We start from the raw sequence: 19,688 nt of genomic DNA, 5'->3' as shown, positions 1-19,688 counted from the left end.
TCGAAGGTTGTTGAACAAATTTGCTAAGAATGACATTCCTTCTGTCTAAGCTAATTCAGGGGAAAGTAACCCACAAACAAACAACGGCTTATAGCATATACATTTGGGCCCCAGAACGCGACTTAAGACGAACTAATTACATACGAAGGGAAAAATAGAAGAAAAGAGAAATAGAACATCAAGAAAAGTAATCCTATCCTTAAAATTTGGATATATATAATAATCTCTATTTGTACACTTTTTGAGATAAAAGAGTGATTCAATATGATAACAAAACAAAAGGTCTTAAATTCGAATTTTATCTCCGTAATTTATCTTTAATTTTAATTGAATATTTTCCGTGTTGGATCTTATTTATTAAAAAACAAATTTGTGTCAGCACGAAAAAATGAGTATTAAAATATTAATTAAATAATTAAATTTATATTTTCTTAATCAATGTAAATTTTTAAAATAAATGATGATTTAATACGCCGACAAAAGCCTACTGTGGAATCACGGACCAACCACCAGCCTCTCAAGTTGATAGAAAGACATTAAAGCTTCCTACTTGGAAGGCAACAAGAACTTAGCAGACCCCCAATTATTCATGGGTAAAGTTTTATAGTGATTGGACCCAACTAAATCTTTCACAATCATCCACCCCCTTAGCCAACTGAATTATTAATTTCTTATTTTCAATCTACACGAATCCATTGCCACCTGGCCAGGTTTTTGGGTGGAGGAAGGATCGATGGGGCCAGTGACCACAGTAGAACTCAAATCAACTCATAAATCATAGTGGAGGACAAGGGTCATCAACTAAGTCGATTATAGCTTTGTTGATAAAACTTTTTCCTTATCTTTTTTATTCTCTCTTTTCAAAACAAAAACATTAACCAACAACCGAAAACACAAAAGACTCAAAATTACTTTTCACATTTATTTCGCATCAAAACACGGAGTCGTTTTTCTGGTGGTTGAGAAAGTCCTTTGTAAGAGCAAGTACCAGGGAGTTGATTCACATACAACATCAACATATTCCAAATTTAGACACCTTATCTACAAGCAATTGGATCCTGCAGCATTGTGTTAAGGACCCTCTCTTATCTTTCTCCCATTAGTGACTCAACAAGTGGCCCCCAATCAATTTGCACGTCTTCAATAAAAAAAATCTGACAACCAACATCTGCAATTTATCAAGTTCATAAAGAAAAGAAAAAAAGTTATCCCAAGCATAGAGAAATCAACAAATGGCAAAGGTTGACAAACACAAATTGAAGAAACAAGTACAGAGAATGTTAACAGTAAGTTCAAAGAAACATCTCATATAATATCACGCTCTCAAACTATATTGAAAAGTAAAAACCTCAAACCAAATTGTTAATGTATAAAGGTAACAATTAATTCTGTTGGGAGATCTCTGGAGTTCCTAAGATGTTAGAGAGATGAGGACTTCAGCTTAGCAGTGGCCGAAGTCGATGTTAGACATTCTATGTGCTTTCTGCAGAGGAAGTATAGAAGGAAGGGAGCACTTGTTTTTTCAATGAAGTTTCAGTAAAAGGACATGGAGGGAGATTTTGAAAAGACGTTAATTAGTGATCCAAGCACATATTGGGAAGATGTCATGGAGTAGGGATTAACAGAACTCAAAGGGAAAAATATGAATGCAACCTTATGCAAACTAGCATGGGGGCGACAGTGTATCACATGTGGAAGCAAAGAAATGACTCTAGGCCTTAATATGCAAAGAACAGAGGAGCAAATTCTTAAGAGACTTTATTGGGAAGTTAGAAGTCCAGTTATGGCTAAAGGGAGATTCAAAAAGACAGAAGAAAATAAGGAGTTGTGCTGCAGATAGGATTCTTTCAAAATAGTTAATATAGCTTTGGTTGTATGTAGAAGTTTGTAGTTGATGTCTTTGTAAGTAGTTGTTCTTAAGCATCAGTGTCCCAGCTTTAGTCTGGAATGTTTAATTGTACTTTCTGTTCTTTTGTTTAGTAAAAGTTCGTTATTCATTAAAAAAAAAAAAAAAAAAAAAAAAAAAAAAAAAAAGGGGCCGCAGCCGATGTTAATTATTATTGTTATTATGAGATCAAAAGCGTCTCTTTATGTTCTCTCTATTTTATTTTCAAGTAGATTGATTTACTGAAAGACAGAAGACTTGACTTAGATCTCAACCTATGGCAAGTTTAAACTGCAAAAGTACACATTAATTTGATTGACTATGGAAGCAAGAAACCAAGATTTCTACCTATGGCTATCCTTATTTTTTTCCTTACTACAGCCAGAGTTACAGAGGCAATGGGAGGTATAAAACGTCTAGACTTGATTAGTTCATTGGATGAGCTGGGAAAGAATGGGCAGGTCAAAAGCCGAAGGAGGGCTGGGTTTCAGGGATTTGGTTCTCTTCAATCAAGCTCTTCTAGCTAAGCAAGGGTGGCGCATCATTCAGAATCCAGAATCTCTTAGCTCTCGAATCCTTAAGGCTAAGTATTATCCGACATCCTCTTTTCTTGAAGCTCAAGTAGGATCCAGGGCTTCATTCATTTGGAGAAGTATTTGTACTGCAAGGGAATTGTTGTCTCATGGATTGCTATGGAGAGTAGGGAATGGACAGTCCATCAACATCTGGACCGACAGGTGGATACCGAGGCCCATAACTTATTCTGTTCAATCGCCCCAGAGGATTCTAGGACAGCAAGCGATGGTGGAGGATCTAATTGATCAAAGGCAAGGAAGTTGGAAGAGTGATCTAATCCATGAGGTCTTCATGCACGAGGAAGCTAAAATCATTGAAAATATTCCCTTGAGCCCTTGCCTCCCCCCGGACAGATTAATTTGGAAAGAAACAGAGGATGGCAAATTTACCTTCCGGAGTGCGTACCATCTGGGCAAGAGTTTGGCAGTTATTTCAGGAGGGCAGAGCTCCTTTGCAATCAAGGACCAAGGTATGTGGAAATCTCTATGGACGTTACGGGTTCCTAACCAGGTTAAAATGTTCACCTGGCGTGCTTGTCATGAAATTCTTCCCACCCGTGCAAACCTTTTCAAGAGGAAAGTGGTGGAGAATAACTTATGCCCTTGCTGCAAGAGGGAGGCTGAAACTGCGATTCATACTCTTTGGTCATGCCCAGCGGCTCAAGACGTCTGGGGAGGTGCTGGGTCGTGTTTCCAAAAATGTAGAACCGAGTATACATCTTTGGTGGAGCTGTTTGAGGATTTTATTCACAGATTCCCGAAGGAAACAGTGGAACTTATGACAGTAACGGCTAGGCGTATTTGGCTTCGAAGAAATACCCTAATGTTCGAAGGGGTCTTTCGTCATCCGTCTGAAGTTCTTGAAGGGGCAGTAGCTGCACTGGGGGAGTTCAAAAGATGTAATAGTACTGACTTGACTCCAGGGGACAGAATAAATGATATTCGGACGAGTAGACAACTAAGATGGCAACCTCCCTCAGATGGTTTCATCAAGATAAACTGGGATGCGGCAATAAATGAAAAAGAGAGGTGTATTGGCTTGGGATCGTAGCTAGAGACTGTATAGGCGAAGTCATGGGAGCTAGATGTGTCATGAAACCTATTGTTGTCGAAGCAAGGCTAGCCGAAGCAATGGCGGCCCTTTGGGCGGTCTTATATGGAAAGGAGGCTGGATTCCAAAAAGTTGTTTTTGATGGGGATGCAGCCCAAGTAGTGGCTGAGATTCATTCGTCTCCTCCTTATTTTTCAAAAAATGGTCAAATGATTGAAAGCATTATAGAAGAACTTGTCGACTTCAGGGGAGCAAATTTTGTCCACGTTAATAGAGAATGCAACACCGCGGCACATGCGCTCGCTAAGGAAGCTGTGAATCGAAGACTATCAATGTGTTGGTCACAGGTGGTGCCGGAATGTATTTCTAGTATTATTCGTAGGGAACGTTTGTGTCCCTAGATTCCTTTGTTTGGGATCAATTTTTGTTTTTCACAAATTTCCAATGTGATGCTAAGATTTTCCGTTCAAAAAAAAAAAAAAAAAAAAAAAAAGAAAATAGGAAAGGAAATTGCTGAGTTGGTTAAGAAATTAGATTACTTGCTTAAGCATTTCTGTGATTTTGCTTTCTACATTCTTCACTCTTTCTGAAATCCAAACAGAGACTTAACATCACCATGAGGCATGTACAGAAATAAAAACAATAGATCAAAAAATTAAAACTTCAAGAGACACATTATAAAACACCAACAAATCTTCTAATTAAATTAAGCCGGAAATCTACACACACACACAAAAAAAAGAACCAGAATTTGAGAGTATAGAAAAGTACCAAGTAATTCACTTGGGAGACTTCTGGAGCTGCTGAGACGTGAGAGAAATGAGAGACTGAATCTTAGCAATGGCACTGGTCTTATCAGGTGGGCATCTAGAAAGAGAAATGTTCAAAGAGTGAAGAGCCTCATCAAGCTCGCCTGCAGCCAAGGCAGCACATCCCGCCCTATAAGCTTCATCTGCCATTCGGGCATCATACCGCGGCCTTGGACTCGAAGCTAAGCTCTTATTCTTTAAAACGGATGAAGACGGCGGCTCAAGGTAGGCCGTAGCCCGGGCATACTCAAGGTTAGAAATTGCTGTATCAATCTCTGCCATGAGAGCCTCAGGCGCTGCCGGAATAACCTTAACCCTATCAAAAACACTCCAGCGGCGGTTTTGTTCTGAACCCATGCCTATTTCAGGCAAAATTAAATTACAATACTCCTACCTTTCAGGCATAACCCCCCAATACAACCCCAGAGATAATCACCGATTCCAGTCCTGAAAGCTTCGATTTTGAATGCAGAAACACATTCTATTAAGCAAAGAACTGCTTGGGTTTTAATGAAATTTGACTTCCTTTGCCAAATCAAGTTCTTTTTAGCCAAGGATGAACAAATTGTCTCAGAAACGAAAGATTGGAAATAGTCCCAATTTTTTTGTTACAATGAAAAAGCGATAGCTTTACCTCAGCAATCAGCAGTGAGAAGTAGGCGTCTAAGGTATCTCAAATTCGTGGCGGAAGCTTCTGCAACATCCTAAGCTTCTGTGCGTTCTCGAGTGATTATCAGTCAAAGAGGCGACAAGTTCCTAGTCCCGTTCTTGAACAGTCTTATAGGTTGGTTGATTAATAATCTCAAGATGCCTTAAATGCCAATTAAGTACTTCAGATTTTATTTACTGAAATAATTTTCCCGTGGATGATTAAAATCTTATTTATTATTTTTAATTAAATAATTCAAATATTTTTTTTTTTTAGAAAAAAATGAAGGAATCCTAATCGACTTTCCTTTCTTTCTCATTATGTTTGGATTGCTGATGAGCCGACGAGGTCTGTCTAATGAGCCCAACCCACAAGTCAATCCAAATAAATAAATTTTTTTTTAAAAAAAAAAAAAAAAAAAAAAAAACATATGTTGGAGCATGATAATGGCTATTCCTCTTTATGTACAATAGACATAAATTTCATTTAAATTGGTTTGGAGAAATTGGTCATACATCCCTGAACATGTGAGAAGTTAAATTTGCCATATGCTTATCGCATGCTAATTAAAAAAATCATGTATTCCTGACATGTTAAGAAATAAATGACAAATTTATAAATTGAGTTGAAAAAAATTTCCTTCAATTATGACCATCTACATCACTATTAGCAGGGCATTGAGACTTGATAGTGGAGTATTAACTAACCCAACTGATCTCCAATGCTTAATATCTCTATCCGCTAATGTTTGATTTACACCACGCCCAAATGAGATTTTAGATTACCCACACTTCTTTGCCAGTCAATTTCTACATGTTCTTTGGCATCTGGCTGGTTAGCTTCGCAGAGAGCTTAGGTTTACTTTTTAGGTTGCATTTACGACCTTGTAAATAAACCCAAATCAGATATATTGAGTTCTCTTAAATTACCAATTATTTCAAAAGCTTAAGTAAACTACGAAAATATAATTCAAACTCAAGATCTCTGTTTTAATACCATGTTCGATCACCGGTTATCTAAAAAAATTTAAGCTTTTAAAACCAGTGATTTAGCAAATCCCATCAAATCAAAAGCTTCATAAGCCGTAGTTCAGGAGTGAAAATGGGAGAAATACATCTTAAATTGATATCAAGTCCTCAGGTAGATGTTATCGGAATATGTATAGGAGTATAGTATTGCTGGTATATGTTATGTGTATTTGAAAAAAATTTACATTGTTCGTTAACAGCATAGAGTAGCAGTTTTAAAGCGTTTTACCCAACGGCAGATTTTCTTTAACTGACTGCCTGGAAAACATGGGGAAAGAAAAAACATGTCACAAATTCAAGAACAAGTTATACGCGGCAGTCGTCAAATTTATAAGCTTTTCCACAACCATCCAGCAATAGTCAAACCAAGCACAAAAACTAGTGAACATAATAATCATATTTGATCATCAATTGGAACACAAATGTCCGAATTAATCAGTAGACGAACTTTCAAAGAACAAGACCCACAAGGAAGAACCAACGATGCAGGTGAAGCATCTGGTGTCTGCAAAAAAATCTTATTCCTATCTCTCAACAATACATACCCCAATTTTTCCAGATCCAGAGAATCAACAGAGAAGTAGTCACCACATCGACACTGGTAAAAGAACTCCAAGGCTTCTCCAGCATCTTCAACCATCATATCATTCAAACTAACATCATCTGCAGTTACAGCATCCTGTCTCAGAGCTCGCAACTCACTATCATAAACTGCCCGTGAGCTCAAATTGCTGAGGACTTCCCAAGCTCTTTGTACCTTCAAAAATCTTTCCCTTGACTCATGGTCAGGCTTGGATGCCTCAGATGTCTTCTGTAACTTATCAGGATGAGAGTTTAAGATGGCAGATCGGTAGCTTGTACGAATTTCTTCATAGCTTGCACCTTCTTTCACAGATAAAACTTCGTAGTGGGTTTCCACAATGGAGTTCTCACCAAGAAGCATGATCGGAAGGTTGCTTGTTATCAGATATCTTTTTTCACTGCAAATGCAATGAAGAGATTCTATGAGGGAATATTTACTTATTCTTTATCTTAATAACCAAAGCAATAGCAAATGATTTCTAGATCAACCACTAAGAGAAGTGGCTGAATTTACAAATTTCTGCACTACTCGGTAAAAGAAAGATTTCCATAGAAGCTTGGGCAATGAGAAACTACTGAAACCCTCAGCATGGTTTTCCAATCACCAATGTCTCCCCAACCACTTTCATTTGGTACCAACCATTGTATCTTCTATATGTGACTTTTGATTCACAGGAAGGATTCATAGAGGAAAAACTGGTGAACCCCCCACCCACCCACCCCCCCCCCCCAAAATAAAATGGCAAGATACACATTTTTGCACAATCCCCTTCATCCTTTGAATCCTCTAGTTGTCAAAGCAGTGACTTGTTTCTGGGCACAAAGTGGTCCTACATAAAGGCTTCAACTGATTCTAACACAAATAAACTCCTTATGCTAGTCATACAGATGCAAACCCCGGTCCTTAAACTAACCAATCTGTGCAGCTTAAATCAAGATAAATCCTAAATATTTCATCTGCCGAAGGAAAAAAAGCATTCCAACTTCTTCCTTTGGAAAAGGGAGAGTGACCTTCGGAAAAGCATGAAAAGAAAAAAGCTCGAATCATACAATCCCTCCGATACCCCAGAATGAAAAGGCTGATCTCTTAGTATCCTAATCTCAATATCTAACACTGTAACACAGCAGATCTCCTTAATTATCTAATGGCAAGGTCCACAAGTCAAACAGGAAATACAGAAGACAACAGTTACAGAAAGCTGCAGAGAGGCAACATAGTTAAAGTAACCAAAAACGTTGAAGAAGTAATCTTAAAAACAAAAACCAAGGATAATTTCGATTTTTTTCAGCAAAATTAGAACACCCAAATCTCGAAAACAGAAAAATTACACATAAACTTTCTCGTCCCCTGTTTGATCGCCCAGAAAATATTCCAAACAGTAAACGAAAAAGAAAAATAAATCAAAAACCCATAAGCTTATCGTTATTTTGTCTACAACCAAAAACCCTTTTCCTAGAGAATAACTCCTCCATAATAAAATTCCAAAGATCCCTTTTTTTTTCTTTAGTAAAGTGAAAATTTTATTGATAGAAGAAGACCTAATTATACAGAAGCATACAAAAGAATCCCCTAAAGAATTACCAACAAAAATACTCCAATAATCAATCTCTCAGCATTCTAAGTTGTAATTTCAACTTTCAGCCAAAGCAATAATTTTTGGGATTTTCGCATAGCTCCTAAAATGTAAGTAGAAGCAGGAAAAGATAAGGGTATAGAAATCATACCAATATCATCTCGCCTGGTCGCCGGCAATTGAACTTGTTCAAGAGGGAGACAGTCAGAGTGTCTCAATCTCGTAGATACCAAGGGCAGCCCGCCTGTACTTTAAAGGGAGATCTTTGCCATTGTTTTAGATCAGCTTTGTTAAAAAAAAGTAGATTTTTATTTCACGTAGTTCGCAGTACCAATCAACGATTGGATTAATTTTTGTTCACCATTAACTCACCATCTTGACCTATAATTGCCAATTGACTATTGAACCGTTGTTTCTGTTATTATTCTGGTTAAAACCCCCAAAAAAAAAAAAAAAACCTTCCTTTAAATCAAACCCCTCATTAAAAATTATTATTACATCTAAAGCAGTTCGATGGTAAGTGTTTGTCATTAGAAAAATTATTTATTTTCTCGAGGTCCTCCTTTCATTCTCCTACTTTTAAAAATCACCATTAGATTTGTAGAGTTTATATGGGGGACTCACATGAACCCCACGGATTCAATGATGATTTTCAAAAGTGAGAGGATATAAAATAATTTTATTCGTCATACCTATGTCCTTCTTGGATCGCTCTAATAATGATATGGCTTTTAAAATCACCATTAGATTTGTGATATATCATTATTGAATTTTGATAAAATAATAATTTTAAAAGTCATATCATTATTAGAGTGACATGAATATGATGTCTAGAATTACTCGAGGATGGAAGAAGGTCATGAGGAGGATGTGTAGCATTCCAAGTCATAATTTTAGACCAATGTTACATACCATACAAATATCCTATAAATATTTTACAAAGTTGACATGTCGTGATTTAGTAGCCTTTAGATCCGTCCTAATTAACAAAACATTTATATCCAATTATGTAGCATTAGTCTTGATTTTAAGCATATAAAGTTTGGTTAAAGATGTTTATAGAAATATAAATTCTTGATAATCCAAGATAACATGCGATTCAAAACGCATTGTAATGGCATATTGAAGAATATTTCAATATGCCATTAGGTCTTGGGGTGGCTTGACCACCGCTTCCATTTTATTTTTTCTTATATATGTAATTTTTTTTACTGTAAGTAATGTGTGTCACAATATAATTGGTGCCGATGTAGTACATTAACAAATTATGTCAACTTTTCTAACAAGAAGAACTTTTAAACCTTATGGAGCTATTTGTCAAAACTCCAAACCAAAGGGACCAATTTAACATTTTTCCCTATATTTTTTCTTTACTTTTAATTGATAAGATTTTAAAATTATCTACTCGATAGTAGTTCACTAGACCAAAACGTTCAAGCTAACAAGCTCTAGTCCAAGCTTCATTCTCTTTGGCAAGCATAGGCTGGCAGCTGGCTTATACATCAGACTAATTCTGAGTATGCCTTGCAGTCCACGTTTGGCCTCATTGCAACTGCAGGGACATTATCTGCACAATCACACCTTATGATATTGAGAGAGAGAGAGGGATCAGCAAGCATCAGTGCCCAAGTATTCACATCCCATAACAATGAATCTTTTTCATGCATTAATTCACATCCCGACTACAATGAATCGTATTAAATCCACATAAATCGTTCTCATGTCTAAATGATTTCACCTTGCCTTGGCACCAGATTTCTCAACTTAAGATTATCGGCACCAAGAGAACCACAAGCAGTGTTACAAAATTGACTCACAAAAGAAAAATGGAACTATACCATCCCCAACCCCCTGCCTTCATCTCATCTCTCCTCCCTTTTTCTCTTTTTTTCCCCAAATACAAAGAATAAGGAGCGGATTATGTGTAATTCAGTGGAGCAAGATTCATGCTTGTTCCCAGTGGCAACACAACCTGCAGCTTACAAGCCTATGCCAATTGTTTTCCAATTTTGGCAAATCCAATCATGCACTGACAATTCCAGAAACCCATGGTACAACAAAAGGTGCATTTGGGTGTGAATTTCTATATGAGTCAGGATACTTGTCCTTAAAGCTTACTTTGGGCTTTTCCGCCTGCATTTTGATCGGTAAACCAAGAGTATTAGACTGGACTGAATCTGGAAGAAAATCCAATGTAAATGAGCAAATACTGAAATTTGATGGAAGAAAGAAGAAGATATGGTGCCAACATAGTGAAGAGATAGGCTGATTACTTACATATTTCAGCCAGCATTCCTGATGCTTGTGTTGATAGATGTCTGGAGAATGGCACCCATCCTCAGATGGGCAATAAACCCATATATTACATTTCTTTTCACCTGGCCTGGCACGTTTAGCATGATCCAAGCAAGCTTGACAGCACTCAGCTGCACTTTCTTTATGGTGGGTAAGGCCCCATCTAACAGCTGCACCGCCATAATCTGTATGAAGTTCAGTATGGCATTCAAGTGGAATTGGCCTGCCGGGTAAAATTTGATCCTCTGGAGAAAAAAAAAATAAAGCTCAGTGAATGGTATTATACATTTCCACCTAAGAAAACATATATATAATACATTTTAAAAATCTAGCAGACACGTGCCATGTGATTTTTAGCTTCCCAAAAAGGAAATTTAGAACCGGGGTTTTTTAGGGGTTGTAAAAGAAAGGGTGTTGAGAGGGAGAGAATAAATTACCTAACTCTTCTTGACCCTCAGGTTTATCATCATGTTCTTTGTTAATGGCTTCAACAGGTATCCAAAGGCCAATTTCTTCTGATAGCACTGCCCAATCAGACTCCAAGGCTCTTACTAGAATCCCTACAAGAGAGCAATTCAGAATATTAGCCATCAGTCAAGGAATGATTTTACTAGTGTCCCGTAAAGACTCAAGAATGATGGGTCTGAAATGCTTTCTGCATACAAATAGACTCAAATACCACACAACCTCTGAAAGCAAAGTCCATACCAGCTTCCCCATGTGGAATAGTTGAATTCAAAGTCCCTCTCTCAAAGGTTAATTGCTTAGCTTCTTCTAGTTTTTTCCTGCGCCAGCTTTCAACTGCTTCTGTTTATTTAAGAGAACAATACTGACAGGGTAAGTGGCAAGAATGAGCCAATAGTAGACAGACTAAAATTTGTAATTACCACAGCACCCTGAGTATTTGAGAAAGATTTTATTTAGCTTATTGTCTAATGAAATTTAGTTATCTATGTTACCAGCAGCTAATAAGTGCTTCCGAGAGTGTGGCCACCCTGTGGTAAACATAAAAATTAGTACTTTACCAAGGTTATAGTTTCAGAAGTGGTCAAAATTATGCACTCTTGGGGGCAAAAGTTTTCGAGGTAGAGAAGGATGCAATGTATTTTCAGTTTGGCAAAAGTTTTTGAGGTAGAGAAGGATGCAATGTATTTTTAATCCAGCAAAAGTTGGGTACAAGGGTTCGCTACGGCAGGTGTGCACTTCATTGTTAAACTGCAACCACTATAATATAAAGGTAAAAGATAGACATGTAATTTTCACACCTACACGCATGAAACAGTAGCTTTGCTCCTTTTTATGACTATATTTAGCATTCATTTTAATTTTGCACACTAAGGGTTTGCATATTACTAATTAAAACAGTCAAGTGATTGATAAAATCATATCATGGTAAAACATTCTGGATATATATTCCACACCTTATTTCAGATAATAAATTCAAGTTTCATGACACTGCTAGGTTTAACAGATTATAGAAGCACCAGTTTGTATTTGCACAACGCAATTATTCCCAGAACTACATGCATTTCTTTTCTTGAGAAATGCTACATGTACTTAAATTTTTACAATGAGAGCCTTACTAACTGATATGGAGCTTATTCATTGGAGATGATCAAAACAATTAATAAAAAGAAATGATACGAATACCAATGAATAAGCTCCACATCATCTTAGTAAGGTTTCCTTTGTAAAAATTTAAGTACATGTAGCATTTCTGAAGAAAAATTTGTGCAAAAAACTACAAAGATTTTTTATGTGCTCAAATGCTTTGACAAAGAGACAAAGATATCAGACATATTTATGTGCATGCATATCCACATATTTGACACAGCTAATCTTCAATTGTGATGTAATACATAAAGAATCAGGTTTTCTTTAAAAAAATCAGGCAAGAAGCCAATACTTTAAATTAAATTGTTGTCATAAACTTAACTATCATCACCATTATCCTATCAACCTCAAAAGTTATTTTCTAGTACAAGAGAATGAAGGAACTTAACTAATAACAGAAAGTCAGCAAAACTTAAATCATTCTACCTCCTTTGAAAGAAAAATCTGATAATTAGCCTTTTCTTTAATATAATTTATCAACAGAATATACTTACAAAAAACTCGAGTAAGAACCCATAGATACAATTAGTGTACACAAATTATTCATCTTTTCAACAAAGTACAAAGTCATTATGTACTACGTATTGTTTTTTTTTTTTTAGTCTAGTGGCACCGTTGGCCGAAAGAGGAGAAAACAAGTTCCGGTGGCATTTGTACAATGCCTCTTTTTTTTCTCTCTCTTTTTTCTTTTCTTTTCTTTTCCTTTATTTTATTTTTTTCTAGTTTTTCTTTGGCAGCATGCACCACTATGGACATTAAAAATGAAGTCCTACAAGCCTCTGTGACCCCCATGAGGTGGTAACATCCACCAACAGCAATAGTGACTGGAAAGGTGGCACCAACCACTGGAACAAATTTCATGTTGGACCAATCTAAAAGAGGACAGTTTTTTTTTTCCCTTCTTTTTTTATTATTATTTTTTTTAAAGAGGTCACCTAACACCATACCGCAAGACATCCCTTTAAAAATAATCTCACTTATTGATACACAAACACAATTGTTGAACATTGATTCTCCTTATCCATGTGAACGGCACTACACCTATACAAAGAAAAATCATTAGGAATAATGTGACCTAGGGGCATTTTCCACAAATTATCATTCTAATCACAAGTTCCTTGTTGCAAGGTAATAAAAAATTATATTCTGGAACCCAGTCCCAAGTTCACTCCACACATTCACAGATTATGCACTATATTTCACCAGAAAATCTAACATTGAACAGCTAAACACATACATAAAGGTTAGACGTCAGAGCCAGTGAGCAGTAAACTAAAAAACAACAAATTTGACAGGTGCAACGTCACATTGGATCTCCGATAGATCAATTACGATTCAAAAAGAAACTTTTAACCATAATTTTACCAAGTGTTTTGGTTAGAGGCACTCAGTCACAAGGTAAACTCAGACACAGGCATCAAAATAAAGTCACGTCAGAAACATTCAACAAACTAAAACCAAATTGCAGTTCAGTGGACATTTCCTGGTTTTGGCTAAGTTCACTTGCTTCTTTCATTTACAGTCAATGAATTAACTTGACAGCTTACGGCGTTCACTCAACAATCTAAGCAATGCAATGTTTAAGGTTCCATTCCATTCCTAAAACCCTTCAACATACCATAATTTGCTTTTAAACTCTAATTCCCCCTTCATCTTCAAATACTCTAACCACCATTTCCTGCTTCTTTTAGACAAGAGAAAGTATAGGGGAGTTTTTTCCAAATAAATTTCATAGTTGTTGACTAAAGTTGCTTTGTTAAACAGAGAAGAAAGAAGATCTGAGGTCATGAAGGGGCAGTAACATAAGTTGCTCCTGAGTAGGTGCCAATTGTGTGACAGTAATGGAGGCAACATTACGACACTAAAAATTTGGTGATACTGTAGTTTCTAGGGCTGATAGCATTGGGACTATAAATACTGGTGGTAAAAGCAATGGCAGTCTCAAGGAGGAGGAAAGAGTGTTATACACCTTACCCGCAAGTGTCTGGGTGCATTGTGGCTTTCATTGTAGAAATGGTAGTGACATTGTGGTGGAAAGAGTGTTTTACAGTAGGCAATCACAGCAATGGAGGTGGTCATGGAGGTGAGGGCGTCAAGATTGGGAGCACCAACAATAATGGCATTGCAGTAGCAATATTGGTTGTGGTTACGGATGTTCAGAAGCAGTAAGAAGGGTGCAGGTTAGAAGAGACAGAGGCACAGCTGGTGTCCAAGGAGACATCTAGAATTAGTGTAGGTGGAGATAGCTAAGCTACAACCTGAAAATGAAGCCTTTATTCCCAAAATTCGAACAATTTTAGCTGTATTTACTACTGATCTGGCTGCACTCTTGCTCACATTTGAAGGATAAAAGTGATTAACTAGACCAGGCTTGGCAGAGGAGTTGAAGGGTGGAACAGTCAAGATTAATATCAGATAAAGTACAAGTAGAATACAACCCCAGCCCAAAGTGCAATTACTTGCAAACTTCTGCAGTATATCTACAACTTAAAATCATATCATGTAACTATACTAGATGGTGAAATGTGTGGGTCAGTACTAGGGTAAAGTTGTTGAGGACGTAGAAGCAAAGAATTTACTATTTACGAATGAGGGGACCCATTAGGCTATCAAAATTGATACAACCTAAAAAGTTTGAGGGACAAATTTATCCAAATGGAACTAAAACAGAAATTTCGTTCTTTTTTTTCTCCCTAATTTGGGGTCTCTCTTATATACTCATTGTGTACTTGGGTTGCGCCCCTCTACGATTATATTGAGATTGTTTTACTTTTTGCCAAAAAAAAAAGAAGAAGAAGAAGACGCAATTTCACATTCTCCAACCCCCAGGCCTCCCAAACACTCTCCACTCTCCAAGTGGCATCAACACAACCTTAGACCATTAAGGTTTATGCTCAACTTTCTAAACACGACACTAAATTATTTCCAGACAGAGAGAGAAATACACAACACCAAAACCATTCGCATTTTGAATGCCTCCATTAGAATTAATCTGGGTTGTTGAGAAAGAGAAAAAATAAAATTACCAAAAGAAAATAAAGAGGATAAGGACTAATTAGTGTATGCTATCCACCATATTCCAAACTATCTGGCTAAAACTAATTACAAGTTACAAATATTAAGCGTGGCATCATCAACTACTAAGCAGGAAAGTAACGCAAGGAGTGATCAGATTGCAGACAGAAATGAAAGAGTATTCTGTAACATGATATTGAGACCTCAAAATATATGTCTATAAATTCCGTAAAGAATTACAACAGAAAATGCAAAGAATCAATGAAGATTTCAAAGATACAATAAGTGTGTCATCTCCAATGATTCTCTAACTCCATGGAGTATCAAAACCACAGAACAGGTTGAGAGAGAATTTCGATGTGAGTCCATTCGCATTCAAAAACCTCATAGTTTGTATAAGCGACTACAGCCTTTCAGTTTTTCAACATAACATTATTCTAAAATTATAATTGGAACAGACAGTATGATTTGGCTTTTTTAAAAAAAAAAAACAGAACAAGGATGGAATGTGAACTTGAAGCAGGAAAGCACGAAACATGTTGATACAAAAACACGAAGGGATTTAGTTATTGGAAATGTATAATAGGCCTAGAGCATTAGGATTTTAGTTAGGGTACCTATTAAAATATTGGTATTGCCACATCCTAAAACATCACTGATAAAATGTTTCCGTAAATCATCAACCATGTAATAGATTGTAAACAATTTCTTCCTAATTATAAAAACGACACTACAAGGCAGTTAAAGTTCACTGACCTCGTTGCTCAGTAGCGTTGGCGCTGCCATTCAAGCTTTTCAACCTCTCCAAAATCTCATCGGTGATCTTCTCTTTCAAAGACCGTGGCAGTTCAACCACAGCCTCTCCTCTAGAAAGCTCCTTCTTTAGTTCCTTTACCTTTTGGCCCATAACAACGAGTTTCAGTGAAACCATTAAGGAAGCAATACCCAATATTTCAATCACATGGAAAAACATGTACCGAAATGGATCCTACCAGTTTAACAAGCTCCAACGGTTCGGACGCTCTCCGAATCCGAATCGATTCCTCCATTTTCCTAATCTGATCCGGGGTATAGTTAACAGCTGAAAAATCAGCAAAATTTTAAATTTTGGAACTGGGTCTTCATAAAATCCCCAAAAATTAATTGGGTATTCCCAAAATAACAAGAACAACCAATAGCTCAAAGAGATGGAAGGGAAAACAGAGACTTACTGTTTCTTGAGACTTTACCGGAGTAGATGTAGAGAGAAGAATACAGAGAGCGAAGAACGTAGAGGGCGATGAAAATGTTGATCGAGCAAACGAGCAGAGTGGTTTTCTTGTACGAACATCCCCACCTCGGTCTTCCCTGCGCCATGTTCCTCCCTCTCTCCCTTCTTCTTGTTCACCCTCATCCCACCATCTCTCTCTCTCTCTCTGTGTGTGTGTGGAATTTGCTTTGAAAACTGAGTATAAGAGATCGATTCGATAGATCGCAAGAAACAATACTTTGCTTTCTTTGATTGATGACCCACACGTTCTGCTCGCCAAAGTGTCCCACCGGCAGTGAAAGTGTGTTGTTTTTCCTTTCCTTGTTGCGGACTTGCGGTGTTCTATCAGGCGTAGCTAATCCAGTGCTTAAAGCCTTAAACAATAATTAACTACATGCACTTTTTGGCTGCGAAGGTGGGATTCGGTTCATCGGTCTGATCTTCTTCGGTGAGATTCCGTGATTTTTGCGCTAAAGTGTACGAGAGCCGAGAGGTTTATGATAATGATACCACAGCTTGGTTTTTTTGACATTTTGCTTCTTTTTTTTCTTTTTTCTTTTTTCTTTTTTTTCCTGAATTTGAAGCTTATTTACTTCTTTGTTTAAAGCAGCTAATAGTTATTACCCAGATTAATCAATATAATGAGGTAGAATCACGAGGTAAAAGCAAACCAAGAGAAGTGTTAAAAACGATGATTAGCCCCAGACCAATGATTAGTTATATTATCCTTCCTTATTGGATTTGTAAACATCACGCAATTAATTTTTGCCTATTGGATTTATTTAATTTTTGTATAATTTTAATTATTTTTTTTATAATTAATTATTAAATTTATTTCTTTATATGTGAGCCATAAATATTTAAAATTTATCTATTTTTATTTTACACGAGGCATGTATAGAAGAACTATATATATATATATATATATATATATATATATATATATATATATATATATATATATATATATTTTATTTATTTATGATCGAACCCCACCAAAAAAATTCTTAACTCTGTCCCTGCAATAAGGTATTACAAAAAAAATCTTTTAAATAATTCAGATATATACAACTAATACAAGTTTGATAGATGGAAAATGGTATCTTGATGTGGCTGGACCACATTGATGGGTATGTAAGATCGAACCGATGTGGTTGGATCGTAGTGCTTTTGAGAATGACATCTCCCTGTAGCATTGCCACGTGGAGCAATATGTGAAGATGGATGACCAATGTTTGATATGCTAGATTCTCTATTCGATCGACTAAACTCGTTTTTAATGTGGATTTGTCACGTTTCGATCAATCAAACTCGTTTTTAAACTTGCGTAAGAAGTTTCTTAAAACATTAAAAGTGAACAAAAAACTTATTTTATTTGCCAAGTTCACCCCAACGCCAACTATGGAGAGAGTAGGGGCAGAGAGGCGTTCGTCTATCCGGCCCACCCCTATCACACTATCATCCGACTTTCATAAATACGTGGCACTTCTTTTTTAACCAAAAAAAAAAAAAAAGGTGAAGCTTCCTTAACACACCTTCTCCTTCACGTATCATCAGACATTACCCACCATTTTTCCTTCAAAAACTCCCTCCCAACAAATCCTCCAGCCACCGGCGCACCCACCCACCGCCGGCCAGTCGCGCCACCCACCCAACGCCGGCCAGTCGCGCCACCCACCCAACGCCGGCCAGTCGCGCCACCCACCCACACCTGCCAGTCGCGCCACCCACCCAACGCCTGCCAGTCGCGCCACCCACCCACACCGGCCAGTCCCGCCGTATCTCGCTTGCTCTCGCCGAGAACCCTCAGATCTCGCTGAATCTCGCCGGAAATCCCTCTCTTCTCGCTGGGTCTTGCCGTAAACTCTCATTCTCCCGCAGGATCTCGCTTGCTCTCACCGGAAACCTACGGATCTCGCCGAAATTCTCTTGCCGGATCTATCTCGCCGGAGGTAAGCTTTCTCGCCGGAACTCTCTTTTCTCAGATATGATTTTAACAGGAATTTTTTCTTTCATGAATTTTCTTAGAATACTTTTTTTTCTTGAATATTGCATTTGACTCTCGATAGAGACTGTAATGATCCTTGTTTGATGATTGCAAAAGAAACTTGTTTAATTATAGAACAGACTCATGATTCTGCTTTATTGCCATTTGTATGTGATATATGGGTAGTACTTCTTTCTATATTTTTTTTTTTATGAATATAATACTTCTTTCTATATAGTTAAGGATGTTTAACCTATATTGTTCATTCTACTTTGGCATTTGTATTTGATATTCCTTTTGCAGTTTCTATATCTGATCAAGCTTCTTTATTCCAGGCAAAGTCTCCAAGCTATTTTGCTACACTCAGACAAATCTTCCCAAACATCCAACAAATTGATTCTGATGTATTTGCTTAAAAGGTTTTTGTGGCTACAGCTGTTGTGAGGACCATTGTAGTAGAAAGCCCCAGCCAAAAGTAATAAGCCTACGTGATTGAGTGTTACTGCCTTCAGCTTAATAGGATGAGTGTTCACTAATCTGGCTTTCAGGCAAACTGTGGTTCTGGAGGTTGCTTAAAAGGCAAAGTAGTGGTTTTGGAAGAACACCCTTTATACGAGGAACTGTATGTTGATCAAGCATGGCATATTCAAGAGGCCCACAAAGGCCATACCTAGATTGCTTTCAGACACAACCTTTTCCTTTAACTCTTTGAAGCTTGCAGATAGCAAAGGAGAACAAGGAAAAGTATTTGCAAGAAATGGAGTCTTACAAACAGAAGAAGGATGAAGAAGATGCCAATCTTATTTGCTGTTTGAGATTGTAGATAGTTACAAAGTTGATTTTATTTTCAGAAATCTCTTGTCATGCAAATGGATGGCGTTTTGATGTGTATGTGTTAAAGATGGTGGTGCACAGCACTTTATTGTTTGGATTTACTCACGAGCTTTGTTGTTTGGGATTGAAGTCTCTGAGTTTAAAGAGTGATTACATATTTCCAATATGATTTTATTTAATATTTCATCATTATCTTAGATGGGTTTATTTCCTTCTTATTACGCAATTTGGAAGTCAATACAGACCAGAAAATTCTTACTTTGTCCAATATATGCACGTTTAGAGCTTGTTTGAAGAGATAATGAAGAAACCGCAAACAGGAATAAGTTAAAAATTGATTGATGTTAATTATGCATATGCAAAAATGGGCATGGAATGTTTGGCATAAGTTTTGAGGGACCATTTAACTTGGAGTCTTCAATCTTGGACCATAATTGAATCAATTTTGTGGTTAACACTTTTCAGCCCAAAAGCATTAAGCTCTTTTCAATTTCACAGTTTTGCCTCAATGGCAAAAGGTCATCTCATCAGAAGAACATGA

The 19,688-nt window shown here is 37.0% G+C and overlaps 2 protein-coding genes and 2 long non-coding RNA genes across 6 annotated transcripts; 1 reads left to right on the top strand and 3 right to left on the bottom strand.

The window, feature by feature from the left end:
* Positions 1–971: 971 nt before the first annotated feature.
* Positions 972–5,265, bottom strand: LOC133865350 (uncharacterized). The gene is made up of 2 exons (XR_009899696.1): positions 4,283–5,265; positions 972–1,168 (listed from the first exon to the last, which is right to left on the bottom strand). It is a non-coding gene; the product is annotated as an uncharacterized LOC133865350 (long non-coding RNA).
* Positions 5,266–6,376: 1,111 nt separating this feature from the next.
* On the bottom strand, positions 6,377–8,462 carry LOC133865349 (uncharacterized). Its single transcript, XM_062301740.1, has 2 exons — positions 8,305–8,462; positions 6,377–6,977 (listed from the first exon to the last, which is right to left on the bottom strand). The coding sequence occupies exon 2, from the start codon at positions 6,938–6,940 to the stop codon at positions 6,392–6,394; it is 549 nt and encodes a 182-aa protein (XP_062157724.1). The 5' UTR covers positions 6,941–6,977; positions 8,305–8,462; the 3' UTR covers positions 6,377–6,391.
* A 1,334-nt stretch (positions 8,463–9,796) lies between these two features.
* On the bottom strand, positions 9,797–16,812 carry LOC133866799 (uncharacterized). 3 transcript variants are annotated; one of them, XM_062303447.1, is made up of 7 exons: positions 16,289–16,812; positions 16,070–16,158; positions 15,834–15,972; positions 11,136–11,255; positions 10,886–11,008; positions 10,431–10,693; positions 9,797–10,330 (listed from the first exon to the last, which is right to left on the bottom strand). In XM_062303447.1, exons 1-7 carry the CDS (start codon positions 16,431–16,433, stop codon positions 10,268–10,270), a joined length of 942 nt encoding a protein of 313 aa, XP_062159431.1. In that variant the 5' UTR covers positions 16,434–16,812; the 3' UTR covers positions 9,797–10,267. The 3 variants fall into 3 exon arrangements, with proteins under 3 accessions (XP_062159431.1, XP_062159429.1, XP_062159430.1); XM_062303445.1 differs by having other exon boundaries at positions 9,797–10,286; positions 16,289–16,810; XM_062303446.1 differs by having other exon boundaries at positions 9,797–10,286; positions 11,157–11,255; positions 16,289–16,807.
* A 941-nt stretch (positions 16,813–17,753) lies between these two features.
* Positions 17,754–19,333, top strand: LOC133866485 (uncharacterized). Its single transcript, XR_009899879.1, has 2 exons — positions 17,754–18,278; positions 18,649–19,333. It is a non-coding gene; the product is annotated as an uncharacterized LOC133866485 (long non-coding RNA).
* Positions 19,334–19,688: the final 355 nt, after the last annotated feature.

Source organism: Alnus glutinosa, chromosome 4 (assembly GCF_958979055.1).
Source record: "Alnus glutinosa chromosome 4, dhAlnGlut1.1, whole genome shotgun sequence".
NCBI classification, from domain to species: Eukaryota; Viridiplantae; Streptophyta; class Magnoliopsida; order Fagales; family Betulaceae; genus Alnus; species Alnus glutinosa.
The sequence above is the reverse complement of the archived record's forward strand: the minus strand, read 5'-3'. Positions and strand labels throughout refer to the sequence as shown.